The sequence below is a fragment of the Amphiura filiformis genome, chromosome 11 (genome assembly GCF_039555335.1).
Source record: "Amphiura filiformis chromosome 11, Afil_fr2py, whole genome shotgun sequence".
NCBI lineage: Eukaryota > Metazoa > Echinodermata > Ophiuroidea > Amphilepidida > Amphiuridae > Amphiura > Amphiura filiformis.
In genome coordinates, this window is record NC_092638.1 from 22,425,093 (window position 1) to 22,441,901 (window position 16,809).

General features: G+C 35.5%; 1 protein-coding gene across 1 annotated transcript; it reads left to right on the plus strand.

Moving 5' to 3' along the window:
• The first annotated feature begins 1,343 nt into the window (after window positions 1–1,343).
• On the plus strand, window positions 1,344–16,486 carry LOC140164563 (uncharacterized). The gene is made up of 7 exons (XM_072187867.1): window positions 1,344–1,585; window positions 4,618–4,964; window positions 9,453–9,714; window positions 14,410–14,523; window positions 14,768–14,878; window positions 15,027–15,105; window positions 15,637–16,486. Exons 1-7 carry the CDS (start codon window positions 1,528–1,530, stop codon window positions 16,058–16,060), a joined length of 1,395 nt encoding a protein of 464 aa, XP_072043968.1. The 5' UTR covers window positions 1,344–1,527; the 3' UTR covers window positions 16,061–16,486.
• The last annotated feature ends 323 nt before the right edge of the window (window positions 16,487–16,809 follow it).

Genomic DNA, 16,809 nt, shown 5'->3' on the forward strand with positions numbered 1-16,809 from the left:
TTAATAATCAGCAGCAAGAATGTGCCTGTCCTAAAAAAAACCGCCTAGGTTGCGGCCACACCAGGCCATGGATTTTCAATCACGATCTCGTAAATGAACCAATTTTTCCAATCGTTTCTGTACTGATTGAGAAATGTATACATAATAAGCCAATGTTTGGTTCGGTTCGGTCATGACGTTGCGTTTATTTTGGGCGTGGTTGCGACTGATAATTATCATATGCTGCAACCATTAGTTAAATTCTTCACTCTCATTCAAAGGGCCATTTTATTATTGAAAAGACCACCCATGCAATAAAATAAAAATCATTCGTATACCCAGCAAAACGTTTTTAACAGGTTATGTTTGAGATTTTTGGTAAACATATTTTAATAATATTAAATGTCGGATTATATAAAGGTCAAGGAAAACGTTTTAGAACGTTTTGTATGAAAACACACTACAAAAATATTTTCAAAATGTTATTTCAAAATATTTTGTCAACACTTAAATTAAATTATGTTATAATATTTGCAGTAAATTATCACAAAACGTTTTTGAATGCTATAAAAACGTTTTATACCCTTTACATACCCTTTATATAACCCGACATTTATACGTTTCTGGCAACCTTTTCTAACCTTATGAAAATGTTGTCGAAAGTGTTTTGTGTTTGCTGTAATGGTGTTTTAATATACCCAAATAATTCATTGTTTAGTATTATGTAATCACTTAACCCTTCATTGCCATTTTGAGACACAAAGATGACTAGGTACGTTTAAGGCCTCGTATCCATAGGCTGTTCCCTTGTGACATGTGCCCTTGTTCCGTGTTCACGTTTTGCCATGTGACCTGCCACACAGACAACGGACCTTTGTTTTGCTTAGTGGCCGCTACGGTTCGTTGTCTGTGTGGCTTTTTTATGACCATTTACTATTGAATATTTTAATTCTAATAAACATCAGTATAATTTTGAGTTCAAAGGAATGCGTTCATCATGATCAAAAACATATTTTTATTGATCAAAAATCAACTATGGCATAGTCTATCGGCGAAGCGAATTTAGTCATCTCATTCCTCAATTGCCGTATTTTTTTTTATTGTTTCCTAATTTACCCAATTATGATTACTACCAACGTTTTATTTGCAGTGTATGCCTTAAAAAATATATATTACATTTAAAAAAAATCGGGAATCCCAGAACGAAGTCACTTCTTTTGAATTATTTTTTATTCTCTTTCAAGTTTATTGAATTTGACAAAAAAATTTCAGTTTTTGTTTCAACTTCCTTTTACCTTTGTTTTGTGGTTGTACATTACACCCAGAATGCGTGAATAGACACAGCCTGCAACCGATATCGAAATAAACGACCTTCAAATTATTGTTTCATTTAAAAAATAACTTGAACTTATACACAAGGAAATAGCTCGATGCATAGATTTGCTAGTACCGGTGATACACGCATGGCACACATAGCACGCTTTAACAAAGAAAGGAAACAATACCATCCATACGTAACAGATATTGGCATTTAATTGAAGAATCATCATGATGTTGTTCGTAATTTTATTCTCTGTATGCTGCTCGCTTGTTGCGTCAGAAAAAGGTAAGTTCTACCAAATTGTTCTTGTAAAATGTAATTTGATTTAGAAATATGTTATCTCAATCCTCATTACGCTCGTTAAAAACCATATTCCTAGTAAGTATGGTGATGTTATTAACGGAATTTTTTCCCTCGAGTACGCGTAATTGTTTGGCTCTCTAGACTTCTTGGTCCAACAACATTAGATTGTTTATTCAAATCCATACTAATGGGTCATCAAGTTTGTAGTTGTAACGGACATAATAAAAATATTAAAAACAATAAATAAGTAATAAATTCAAAAACAGAAATGCATCTGCAAAATGACAAAAATGCAGATACAATTTTTTTGCACTAAACTCATGATGCATGTATCAACAGCAAAATAATATGATTAATAATTGCCCTCGCTTATAAACGTCTTTGAAGACAATTACTACAATATAATACAATACTTTAATGAAAACCCAAAAATTATACCATTATGATTTTCGTTTGATATAAGCAAGTTCATCATAATAATGAAAAACATGAAATATATCATTGCAGCGTGATCAGTGTCGTAGTCAGGGACCCCTAAAAATCAAAAGGGAAAATCGATAAAGCAAAAAAAAAGGGAAAAGGGGAATGAAGGGGAAAAAAGGAAATAAGGGGAAGGAACAAAAAGGAAAGAAACGCCCAGAAAAGTTATTCCTGGTGTATCTCCTGTGTTTCCCGTTTTACAGTAATGTTTCGAACACGAATTTTTTGTTTCCAATGAAGCCCTTTTAAGAAGCCTTTTTTGAACAAGGTCCTTGTAAAAAGATAACGAACTGGTATGCACATCTTCCACAGCCGATGATTATTCCCGTGTAATTTATTCCCCGACCCATATCCCCCTCTTACCACAAAAACCGGAAAGAATTATTCTACTTCCCCACCCCTATACCAAGAAAGCTGGCTACAATCCTTTAGCGTTATAAGGATTCACGATGCTTTTATGAGGTTTCACTTCTGGAATCGACATGGTGAAATTTCTGTGAAGAGGTAAAGACTGCGAAAAACATGATTAGGACTGCATTTATTAAAGTAGATGTGATATGACAATATAACAGCAATTAGACATAAAATACCAGAAATGCGCCATTTAGCAGCAGTTCAATCCATGCCCGGTTAATAGATCTTCGACTGATGTCCTGTAATTAATTATTAACTATCACTATATTCATTACGTCCATATATCACAACATATTACACATCTAACATGTAAAAATGTCAACATTTCGAATTACCTACTAAACTAATTTCGAGTAAAAAAATAGGATGTATTTTCTTATTCTATCCATTAAAGTCGATTATGAACCAAAAATCCATTTCATTTCAAAGACCGTGAATAATTATAAGAATGGTTTCGTATACTTTTGATGGAGGTGCAGAAAATGAAGGCAAAAGCAAACGAATGATGAAATTAATTCTTATTAATTCCAAACAACTTTGAGCAACCAACTTTGCGGTCAATACCACAGGCCTTCAGTTGGGTTATGATGTTAAACCAAAGATCCTGAAAATAAACCAAAACATTATTCATTGAAGGTTATTGATTTCCGGTATCTTCCGATTGGTGTGTGACGTCAACTTGTGGCGTCATTTGGGGATGTAAACCTGTGATCGTTCTGTTCCAGCAAAAACCAATAATTGAAGCTCTTTTTTCCCAGGCGTGTAAAGCTGGTTGACAAAAATTATTACATTCTCTCGTTTACGATTCTGATATAATCATTTGAGAATATTTACCATTTGAAGACGTATTGTATTGTATTGTATTGTATTGTATTGTATTGTATTGTATTGAGAAATAATCATGTTTTTCGATGATAATCATATAATTACATTTTGTGTGTGTTTGACAGAAATTATATTTCACATTTTGAGAAAATAATTCACAGGATGCAATTTATTTTGAATTTTTTTTAATAACAATGCGTTTTTATCATTTTATTTGTTCTTGTTCAATATTATTTACTTTCATGATCATTTTCATCCAAAATCATTTTTAAAAAGTGTTTCAAACCAATGGTCGCATATCTATAGGATGATTGTTCAATTAGCATGATATAGTTGGAGGATAAAAGGACCATAGGGTCGAATGGTAGGAGACATTTGACCTGCAGTGTTAGTACCAAATATACTTTGACCCCTGGTCAAAAAGTAATTGACCTTGTGAATATTTTACCTTAAAGGTCATAACCAATCATCATAGATACAAATGCGACATTGACTTTTATGTTCTCTATGATATTGAGGAAGAATTTGAGGTTTTGTTTAACTGTATTGTACAACGGATCAAATTGATTTTTTATTATAGTTAACATTGCCGCCATCAAATAGATTTGACACCCTAGACAGCATCGAAAAAAATTGCACAATAGTTCATTTGATTCAGTGGTACGGGTAGAAGAGTTCAAAATATAAGAGTAGAATGAACATAAAATGCCTATGTGACATGGCCTCGTAATATTTAAGACACCTATGTTTACATTGGTTTTCAAGAAATTATGTTTTAAAGACGTCTTCACTGTATGCTGCATTCGATTTACCCGAACGCCATTATGCGCCCACCGTGAAGAACAGGTCACTTGGATTCTTGGAAAAATAGGGGGTCTTTGGGTGACAGGGCATGTGTTCATAAAAAATATGGCGTCTTTGGGAGACAGCGACGCTGAAAAAGGGGGTCTTAACAGTCCTACATAAGCGTCACCTCCAAAGTTGGAGTGCCCCCCCCCCCATAATTCCCGCCAAGGTTATTGGCATAAGAGAGTGACGAATGCTGTATGTTTGAATAAATATTTAGAACAACTTGAGAGATATTTAGATACTCGGGTAACTCGCTGAAGGCCCATGCAAGGCAAACAGGGTGGCTTTTTTTTTATTTGCCTTGCGGGTGGCATGATTCAAATAAGAATACAATGGGAAAATAGCAAATAAAAATTTAACATGTTTTGTTACTATCATGTCATAATAAAGTTGAAAAGAATGATCTATTGAAAAACAAAAGCAGAAATCAATATTTTTTTTTTCAGTACTGTGTGAACCTGGAGCTCTTGGCATGCAAGATGGCGCAATAACGGATAACCAAATCACAGCTTCTTCATATCATCATGAAGCCAATAGTCAAACATTAACATTTGAACCTTGGAGAGCTCGACCAAGCAATACCCGATATTGGCGTCCACATGCGGATACTTTAGATATGTTACAAGACCAATGGATTCAAGTAGACTTCTTAAAAACCGTAATCATCACAGGAATACAGACACAAGGTAGCGATAGTGTGAGCAACAAAAGATGGATTAGTAACCTAAAAGTACAAACAGGGGATTCTGTAGATAACCTGACAAATATTACGGACCTCAGCGGCAATCTTCAGGTAAGAATTGAAATGGCTTACAGGATAAATGATTCACATATTCTATGTGTCGGGGAGGGGTGGGGATAGGTCGAATGCGATATCTCCATTTTTGACGTCGCCATTGGATTAATACGTAATAATGAAATCTTTACAAACAAATCAAAATCTGTTATGTGTTACTAAAGGAAAATTATGTTTTCTAAAACCGTTGGGGTGTGACAAAGTCCCGGCCCCCGCAATTTGTGCATCCGCGGGTATTCATGCTCGTCGAAAATTTCGCGAAATAAGGGGTGTTTTCAGATGAGGAAACGCGATTCGCGAAACACACAAAAAAGGGGTGTTTTTTTCAAACCATGTGTTTTCATCGAAATATCACTTCTCTTGCTTTTACCAGAGAAGAGGTAATTATATTTTTTTTGGGGAAAAAAATCAAGATTTCAATACGAAAGATCAAAATTTTCAAATGATCACCGGCCTTTCCTCCCAGCTACATACACCTTAAGTAAATATCATTAGATTTTGTATTATATTGCAAATTTCAAAAAATCAAAATAATTTGATACCAGAAGGACATTCTTCGTATTTAGATAGTAATTCGATATGTCTGATGTGTTCTCATGTCTCACAAAAATACTGTGCAAACGTTCATACCCAAGCCCTTATCAATTTGTACGTGTATCTTTTGTGGATTAAGGGTGGGCCAATAGGAATAAAGACCAAACAAACATATTCTTGTTTATGCCATAATATGGTAGTCTTTCAACCTTTTCACAACTTCAGCCGTGTAACTTACAAAAATTCCCACTAAAAAGTGGTTCTTTTAATTTTAGAAAATAAATTAAATTGGACTTTTCGTACTGATCGTACTATAAATGATCAACATACTATAATGTTCTGATCGTACTATAGACTGGGTTGACATGTGACGACGTCATTGCCAGGCAATTTGTCATATTGTTCCTTGCCCAGAAATAATGCCCATCACACATCATGTTGTGTTCAGGGCCCGTGCTTTTAAAACTTACTAATTCAGAGCGCTCAACTTTTTCTCAATGCTGTTATACGGTTGATCTTGCTGAGTGCAAGGGCTGGTAATTTATCCTCTCCTGGTTATTACGCGTTTATGTGCCGGTTATTTCGGTTACATTTAAAACGGTTGGTGTACTTGCTTTTATCATTCTGTACTTATAATATTATATTTGTATGCAATTGAATACATGAATACAAAAGCCAGCTAAGTCCATGCGAAGTTATTTTGAGAGAAAAACCCGTGTATCATTTTAATTCCTTCAGTTAGATTTACCTGGTCAATATGGTAAGTTTTACGTGCAAATGAGTGGATTAACCTGTATTAGGTATGACGATTAGCATTTCAGGGACTTCGTGGGGTTCATTTTAAATTTTGACTTTTTTGGTGGTTTTTTAATCATATACAAAGACAAAAATGTTAGAATGAGATTACCACTAGTAAGATAATACAAAATAAAGCACACAGGTATGTATAATGTTGATAAGCATTCTGCCATTTAATATAAACCACACACTTTCCTTTATTAAACCCATTTTTTGTTCAAAAGTCATTCTCTAGCAATGAATGTGTTACAAGTGGACTTTTATACATACTGGATTTCAATCAATGTGTTACAAGACTCAAATCATGGAATTGGGTGATTCTTTCATACATGCTATTTTTCACATGCCCAATAGACACAGAGAATGAATTTGAGTTGTTCTTCCATGCATATGACAGGCCTATGTATAGCAACAATTTCCCATGCTTAACTCAATTTGGCCAAAGTATGGACTTAGGTGGCTTTTGTATTCATATATTCAATTGTATTATTTGGTAAATTCGAACTTGTATCATAATCCGGGATCTCAGGTTTCCCCCTGCTTTCAAAATTGGCGATAAGTTGTTTGGTTATCAAAAACTTCGTCACCCTATAGAATTTGGGGAACTGCTGCAATAATGTGGATGTTTATACAATTTAAGTGCGGATAGGTTTGCGCTGGGCTCGGCTGCAACCGGCCTAGTTGATGAGGTCTGATTGTAATGATTCACCGGTGGCAGCGAAATTACAGTGCTATAAAGGTATTTTATTTATTTATTTTATGAATATTATATGTGTTCTGTAGTTATTATCACACGAGGAAACACACAATCTATTAGGTGCGCTCACTACATGTGGGTGGTCGGGTCTGCAAATATTCAGTGAATCAAATGAAATACTATAATAATAATAATAATAATAATAATAATAATAATAATAATAATAATAATAATAATAATAATAATAATAATTATAATAATAATAATAATAATAATAATAATAATAATAATAATAATACGACTCTTATATAGCGCTTTACACCGAAGTCCCTTAGCGCTTAAAACATGAATAAACAAATAACAAACAATACCTACACAATACAACCTACAAACAATCACCCAAAGCACATACCAGTAACCTGATAGGTATCGGTTACTGGTGCACACCAGTAACCGATAGCTATCGAGCCAATATAGCAAATATATATAGTGAATGAGAAAAAGCGCCCTCTGTTGTTATTAATCGTATTTAATGCGTATTTACAACGTTGTGAATAAATATTTGACACCATAGAATATAAAAACTAGTAATTTGATAAGTTAAATAACTTTTAACGGAATAAATCTAAATAATATGATTATGCAGTTTATTCCGTTAAATATTTACCCCATAATTTCCCTCATTCTTCAGGCCCTGCCCTCTATCGGGTGTTAATTTAAAGTTTAAGCTTGATTGCTATTGTTTCTTTGTAAGCCTGCGGCGCAACCTTGAACAATATTGTCCTTGAGATGCACAGGCTCTCTCAATTGTTTTAGCAAGGAAGGTCAAGTTGGCGACGGGACGATAATTTTTCAATATTTCACGGTCGAGATTCTGTTTCTTAATCAATGGCATAATGCGAGCTGATTTTAGAGCGTCAGGGAATTTTCCATTTAAAAATGACAAATTAATAATCTTTGTGATAATTGGCAGAAGTTCGTTCAAACACTTTTTGAGAATCCATGTTGGGATAGGATCCATACTACATGTCGAAGATGGTGATTTCATCACAATATCTCTAAACAATTCCTCAGACATCAGAGAAAACTCACTAAAAGAAGAGTTACATGTAGAAGAATCTTCAAATTTTGGAGAGTCTGATTTAGCAGAGTCAATGAGATCGTCTTTTATCCGCCGGATCTTGTCACTGAAGAAATGAGAGAATCGATTTGAAAGCGCATCATCTGAAGTATCTGATGGAAGAGATTTAGACATGTTGGGCGTGCATAATTTATTAAATTTCTGAAAGAGATGTTTTGAATCACAGTCTGCAAATTGTTTTTGGTGGTAAGTTTGCTTAGCATGCTTGATTGCAAGGTTGTAATCTTTGCAGTGATCTTTGCAGTGATCTTTGAAAATTTGTTTGTCAATTTCCAGTTTGGATGAAATCCAACATCTTTCAAGCCGCCGCGACTCGCGTTTCATCTCTCTCAGGTCATCATTATACCACGGCGCATTTGGTCGACATCTTATTGTGCGGGTGATAAGTGGTGCATGTTTGTCCTTTATATCATTAAGAACAGTATCATATTGAGCGACTAACAAATCCAGATCAGTAGTTGGCGAGGTATAAAGAGGTGAATTAAGTATATCAGAACGAAATACATCAAAATCAATGTTACGAAGTTTGCGCATAGTTATTTCTATTTTCACTGGTTCTGGGCGAGCAATATATAAAGAAGAAAAAATGGCAGCATGATCTGATGGTTGATAAAATGAACTAGAGACATTTGAAACAAAACTGTCTGTTATGCGAGATAAAATAAGATCAAGTGTATGTCCTTTTATATAGGTAGGACCTGAAACATGTTGCAAAAATCCAACTGAATCAATAAAATCAGCGAATTTAGCAGCTTCTCACAAAGATTGTCCATGTGAAAATTTAAATCTCCGGCGATTAAAAGATGATCAGGAACTGTTGCAATTTCCTCAAAGAATGATGAAAACTCAGAGAAAAATATTGGTGCGGTACGTTGTTTTTCCTTAGTAGTTTGCGGACGATAAATTAAAACCAAGCGAAGAGGTCTTTGTGAGCGAGATGATATTGTAAGGTCGGTGTATTCAAAGGATTTAAATGACTTCATGTCAGTTTTGCGAACATTGAATGATTTCCGTAGGCAAATACACACACCGCCACCTCGTCGTCCAATCCGAGGGACAGAGTGAAAATCATAGCCTGGAAGGGTGGTATTAAAATCAGCAATGATAGGGTCATCGCGATAAGTTCCCGTAAGCCACGACTCAGTGATACCTAAGATGTCAAGTTCTTCAGAAATAATCAAGTCACAAACCATAGAAGTTTTTGCTTTCATCGATCTTGCATTCCAAATCGCAAAATTTACTTTTGGAGCTGATGAATTATAAGGTAAGAAACACGAGTTCTTTATCATCATTCTTTGTCAATGATTTCCTGCAGGTATTTGAAGCAAACACAGATGACAACAGCATTGTTACGATAACATTTCCACAACCAATTACCGCACGGTATCTACGCATCATTCCAACAGATTGTGAAAATAATTGTGGACTCCGTTTTGAAGTGACGGGCTGCCTATTAGTTGATGAATGTGTGGAGGACATTGATACATGTGATGTCAATGCTGAGTGTCACGATCAAGATGATGGATACCAATGTACATGTAAACCTGGATTCATTGGAAACGGGTTACTATGTGAAGGTAATAAAAAGTACAATGTACTTATGTCTATTCATTGATTCATTAAATACCACCTCTCAATAGAAACTGATAATTAAATTTAATTAAATACAATGCTTTTAACTTGTAATAATCAATACTGTAAATGCTATTCCATTTTAATGAACTTTTTGTTTATGTTCTTATACCCTAGAATAGCAGTGCATTGTCTCTAAAGGAGCTACCCTGTATGACAAAGGCATAAATAAATAAATAAATAAATAAATAAATAAATAAATAAATAAATAAATAAATAAGAAAGTTTTAACTTACATCTCACAGCTATCACTGTTCAAAGCTGTTTTTATTGTCATTAGAGATATCATGCTGCTATAAAAATGTTGACATTTAGGTACAGTTGCGCAAACTTGTTCGTAATTTATGTTTATGGGTTAACGCCTTCAAAAAGTTGTTCATGTTTAATATTGGCTATGATGTCATCTGAATGACAACCCTAGTTAAATTTCTCTGAGAGTTCGAAGTTGATCCACGAGAAGTGTTTTTCTCGGACCCTGTGTATTATCGTACCTATTTTATATTACACTATGAGTGCATTTACTGATTTTACATTTATTTCATTGTTTTAACATCAGTGACCATCAGCTATTCCCATGCGCTGTATAAGCCTTTACCTTTAGATACAATACGATGCGGAAACTGGCGATGTTGTCATGGCTCGTGATCATTTATGGGTCAACTTCTTTCCATATCCTCCAAAACTTCTAGAAGATGACGTGAAGATCCTTTTGTTTTGTAATGTAAAAATGTTTTATGTTTGTGTGTGTTAACAGATATCGATGAATGTACTTCTTCCCCTTGTATGAACAATGGGACTTGTGAAAATGAAGTCAACTCTTACAGTTGTCGATGTGCTACAGGATATACCGGTGATATGTGCCAAATACGCATGTATATTCGGATGTTGTTAGAGACAGACTTGTACCCGAGTCCAGCTTGTCCGAGTCCGAGCCGAGCCGAGTCCATTTGTATCCGAGTCCGAGCCAAGTCCGAGTCCTTTTGTGTCCGAGTCCGGACTCGAGTCCAAGTCCAGGGGTGCCGAGTCCGAGCCAAGTCCGAGTCCAACAAAAATATGATTCGAGTTCGGACTCGAGTCCGGCTCGAGTCCGGACTCGGTCAAAGTCCATGCCCATGTGTGTGTATGGGGGGGGGGGGGGTCATTCAACTTATGATGTGACAGGTGTCTGGCATTGCTTAGTAGGAGCCTATTTGTATAAAAATGGGTCATTTGGGTATAACAAAATGAAAAAGGGATAATTGGGTATAAAATTTTGAAAGAAGGGGGTCATTTGGTATAACATTTTACAATACAAATTTGCTGAAAATTTACAATACAAATTTGCTGAAAAAAGAAAATTGCAAAGTTTTTGATGCTAAAATTGTAGAAAAAGAAGGTCATTGGCCATAAGTCACTCACTACACTATACCACACACCGCTCTCCCTATACCAGACTTGTAGTACCTGTACTCGTACTCGGGTCCCAATTTCCGTACCTGTGGCTTCGGACCCGGACCCGTACTCATGCCCTATTTTTACCGTACCCACGGGTACGGGTACCATACAGTACATGGTTTATACACAAATGCAGGAAAGTGAGAATAGAATACTATCACTTCCCAGATGCATGTTAACTCCACTCATGAATCCCACTGTGAGTCCTCTGATCATAAATTCATAATTAAAACAAATAGGTTACATCATGAATGGGGTTGGGTGGGGAGTAAATGGAAAGCTTTAGCAAGTGCCCTTAAATTTATTTTAGCCTGGTCCAGGGCCCTGAAAAATATCAATCCAACCCTGGCTACACAAAAAGAACATGAATGCTGAGATCTACAACAGCCTGTGCACACTGCCACCCATGACATGTATGCTACATGTACATGTCTCATTCACACAATGACTGATAAATACAGAAAAAGACCTAGCAAACTGGAAAAACATTTCAAGATTTTTTTTCTTTTGTGGTGAATTTTTATGTTTTATGTTAAAATATCATTATTTTAGCTTGTATTAATCATTTTGATATTCCCCATTCAAATACACTCCACTACTTGTATGCTGCACACATGTAGAACTAATGATAATGTGACTGGTGCTGGGGACTGGAGTGAGATTTTCTGCCAGCCACATGAGCTCACAGTGTACATGTACTTCTTCTACCACTACCAGTGCATCTGAGACAAATGAATAGAGAGGTCCTTACCATACTGAAGTTTGGGATTTGATAAGAGATTTAAAGGAGTTTTAAAATATTGATAAAACATGAATATAATTATCCAGATGTGCATAATTAATGATAATAATTATAATGATTGAGCTAATGGATAATCTGATGGATGTGTATTGTGTAGATGTGCATGAATGTACTTGGAAAATTGACAATTAATTTAATTCCAATTGATGTTTTAAGATAAATAATTTTTCCACATTGTACATGGATTGATTGGACTGGAATCGGACTGGGGTCGACTTCGAGCCCGAGTCCTATTTTTTTACCGAGCTGAGCCTTTTAATGTTCAATTCCGAGCTGAGTCCGAGTCCGGCAAAAAGTGGACTTGAGTCCGAGTCCAGACTCGAACGCGACATCACTGCTAAATATACTAAAGTATGTTGAAATTAGTATTGCACAGTCTGGTTGTCCATACAAAGACATAGTTTTTCACTTGCATCCCAAAATATGCCACATTTAGGCTAGATTCACCATGACACCAATATTTAATCTCTTTTTGTACATGTTTTATTAATTTGTTTATACTCATACCCATAATTATGGGTATGTCTAATTCCCCTCATAATACCCATAACTCATACCCTATAATTGGACCCATAAGTTCAAATTTCCATACCTGTACCCATGGCCTGTACCCATACTGGGACCCGTACACGTACTCGAGTCCCACGGTCCGTACCCGTACTCGTACCCGTGGCTTCGTACCCGTACCCGTACTCATACCCTATTTTGACTTTGGACCTGTACCTGTACTCATGGACTCGGACCTGTACCCGTGACCTGGGACCCGTACCCGTACCTGTACCCATGGCTTGGGACCCGTACCCGTACTCATGGCGGGTCCCAATACTACAAGTCTGCCCTATACACACCCACCCTACCAAACCCCACCCTACACAGTTAACATTTAAAAGACTCAACACAACTCAACCAACCAACTGTACACACACCCCTTCAAAGTCCCATACCCATGAACAGGTATCTCCTGATGGTAAAAACTTCTACATGTATCAGACCACCTGTACTAAACAGCACTCACAGCAGTCATGTGGGGCTATCTGTGTGTGTGTGGCACACTACATGTAAACACACAGTGAACTTGCACCCAGGTCCAGGGACTAGAGAAGTGTCACTAGGCTGCATGCAGCATACATGTAAATGAATTGCAATGTATTCAAATATATCATAGAAAAATATCATCATCATCATCGTTATCATTCTCTTTATCATCATCATTATCATCATCGTCATAATAATAATAACAGAAATTCACCTTTAATTCTAAATATCTTTTCAAAATTGTCCCACACAAATGTGCACCCTACAGCCATTACAATTTACTGAGCTGAGATGTATGGTCCAGTGTGCATATTTCTCTCTTTCAAGATTGGATTGGAAAGTTCCATGAAAGAACTCTTAGATATTTTGATGTAGTCCAAATATTTAATAAAGTTTGCATTTATTTAATTATCAATTATTTCATTAATGATAACAATAATATGATTCTACAAAGTGACAAATAAATCTAAATAATTTGGTCGATATGTAGGATATATGACAGATCACAGATTTGACAGCCCCAATTAATTTGTAAAATTGCCAAATATGTAAAGTCAACAAATTTGAGATCTACTTTGACATTTTTAGATAATCATTTCACATTTTACATGGATTTAATTGGACTGGACTTGGACTGGACTCGGCTTCGAGTCCGAGTCCTTTTGTGTCCGAGTCCGAGCCGAGCCGAGTCTTTTGGTGTCCGAGTCCGAGCCAAGTCCGAGTCCAACAAAAAGTGGACTCGAGTCCGGACTCGAGTCCGAGTCCGGACTCGAACGATACATCACTGGTTAGAGATATCCTGCTGATTGTATAATATACGCTGCTATGAATATGTTTACGTTTGATACGATCAAGATGAGTAAGGGACGCAGTCCGACGCACCTTTAGACTTCAAGCACGGGGCTAGGAAGTTTTGAAAAAAAAAACTTCCACTACTTCATGAGCAAAACACACCATTCCTCACCAACACTAAAAAACCTTTCCCCACCTAACTATGTTTAAATGTCATCGCTCATTATTTATGAATCAAAAAGTTGTTCATGTTTTCATATTGTATAAACAGATATTGACAAATGTACTTGTAGGTTGTTTGCACGGTGGCTTACATTTGTCGATGTACATGTACAGAAAATACGATTCGATGACATGTGCAAAACAGTGCCAAAATTCTGATTTTACATTTGTATCATTGTTATTAATTATCGTAGCTATTCCCATGCGTTCTTCATGTTTAAACGTTTAGATAATTATAATTACGATGCGCAAACTTCATGAACTTAGCAGCTCTAATAGCAAGGTGTCATTGCCCGTTATTTATGGGTTAACGTCTTCAAACAAGTTGTTCGTTTTATTATTTTCTTTTTAACAGATATCGACGAATGTACTCAATTCCCTTGTATGAACGATGGGACTTGCGAAGATGGATTCGGTTCGTACATTTGTCGCTGTGCTTCAGGATATACCGGGGACATGTGCCAAACAGGTATCCATCTCTACACTTAATCTTTACCATCTTCATTCATTTTCATTCGTGCTATTTTTCCGTTTTTTATTTTTAATTTATGCCACTTATTAAGTTCGCCCTAGTGCAATTCCTAAAAATCAATGTTGATTAAACAAAACTTAGTAAACTAAATAAAAAACCTAAAGTATACTATTATATATACATATTTATATATATTATAGCTGTAAATAGAGTTATATATACATATTTATATATATTATAGCTTTAAATAGAGTCCCAAGTGGAACTACAACGACAGCCAAATCAACATCAACTTCTTTATCAACAAACAATCAAGAAAATGCGGATCAGCAATTGAGGAAGGATAATGCAGGTAAATTACTAGTAAACAATGTATTATTTTCCTGTATTTCAAAATATAATCATCAAATTCATGTCAACATTCACTTGTGGTTGTATGGTTGATTAAAAAAGTAAATTGATCGTTACCAAAGAAACATGTTTGTTATCGCCTTTTGCAGGTATCATAGCGGGAGCTGTCATTGGTGGCATATTTTTAATAATCCTGACAACACTTATTATTGTATGTCTTATTAAAAGGTGAGTTAAGTTACTATTTTACGTGTTTATGATTGTTATTTATTTATTTTGTTTGTGTTTATTATTTATTTATTTATTTATTTATTTATTTATTTATTTATTTATATATATATTTATCTATCTGTTATTTATTTATAAGTCGTTTTAATGAACAAAATTAAGTTAAAAACCTGTCCCAAAAAGGTATTTCAAAATATTGCTGGCTTCCTCCTTTCGCTTGTCAAATATTGGCCCGTTTTTTATTTTACCATTGAGACTCAACTGTGAACAAAAATTATACAATGTACCCCATAATTTGGTTCATCTCAAATTTGGTATAATGTATGTGCGTATTTCGCTCGCCACAGTATCAAATCGTGCGCGTAAAGTCAAAGTACGACCTAAGTGTACACGCACGCGTACAAGAGCGGCTTGTTGCTACGCTTGCAGCGCAACCACGAAGTAGCATTGACGTCACTACCAAACTTGAGGTGAATCAATAGTGCCCCAATATGTCTATAATAAATATTAGATAAATAATTATTTATCCAGAAAATCGAAGAAAAATAAGGAGACAACAGCACCACCTATTGTTGGTGAAGATGGATACATGGAGTATAAGAAAAAAGACGATGCCTGTGACCCATACACCGAACTGAGGGGACATCAACCGTCAGCCTCTGGGGAGATGCAAGATTCAAATTTAGCTGCTACCAACAGCAATGAGCCTCAATATGAAGTCTCTTTAGAAAATAGTCATACCGTAACTGGTACTGCAGATTACGAGGATATAAACTCTAAAAACCCTTCATCATACCAAAATAACAAAACCACTTATGCTAGTAATGAGCATGATACAAATGAAGCTGAGTACACATATGCATATGCTGATGTTCCTAGGGCCAATGAGAATCGTGTTAATCTCAATATCGAGCAAAATGAAACGGCCTATATCAATAGTGCTGTACGGCGTTAGGTAAACTATTATGACAATGATGTACAGTGACAGAATGCTTAATTTTTATTTCTACCTCGGAATTTTCAGACGGTTCTTCTTTCATCAGCGATATTGAAACAAGATAAGAAATTATATCAGGTTGGGTTCTTTTTGAACCTGCCCGTCGTTGTTGAGAGATGGTTCATATGCATTACATGTTTTCTTTAAGCATTTTGCTGATATTCAAATATTTTGTAATATTGTAAAATTTTCCGCTAAAGGAATATAACATATATCATAGTGTAATTTGTTGTTAATTTTGGGAGACATTCTTAAAAGAATGTGTGTCTCAATTTAAGGTATATCTTTAATATAAGCAATTTTACTGAGGTTGTACAGAGGTCAAAGGCTATCCAATAAATGTCATCTCCGTAATGAAATGCAGAGTTTGGGTCTTTTTGTAATGCGTCGCGAGTCGCGATTTATAAGTATGCCGGTTTACGTTGCCATGGTTGCTATTCTTTTTAATTTTTGCATGACAAATGAGCCACTGACAACTGAGAATAAAATGTCACAATATAGGCTTTTTTTTTCTATAATAGGGGTATTGAACGCTTACGTTTTAAAATCATGAAATTAGGACTTTGGATTTGAAGTGCGTGAGCGATATATACGCTGAGTCTGCATCATTGACGTCTGATTCAAACCACTCGTGGTGCAGTTTTTCTCTGGGATCTCCGGTTTCCTCATGCTTTCAAAATCGGTGATTAGTTCTTTGGGTTTCAAAA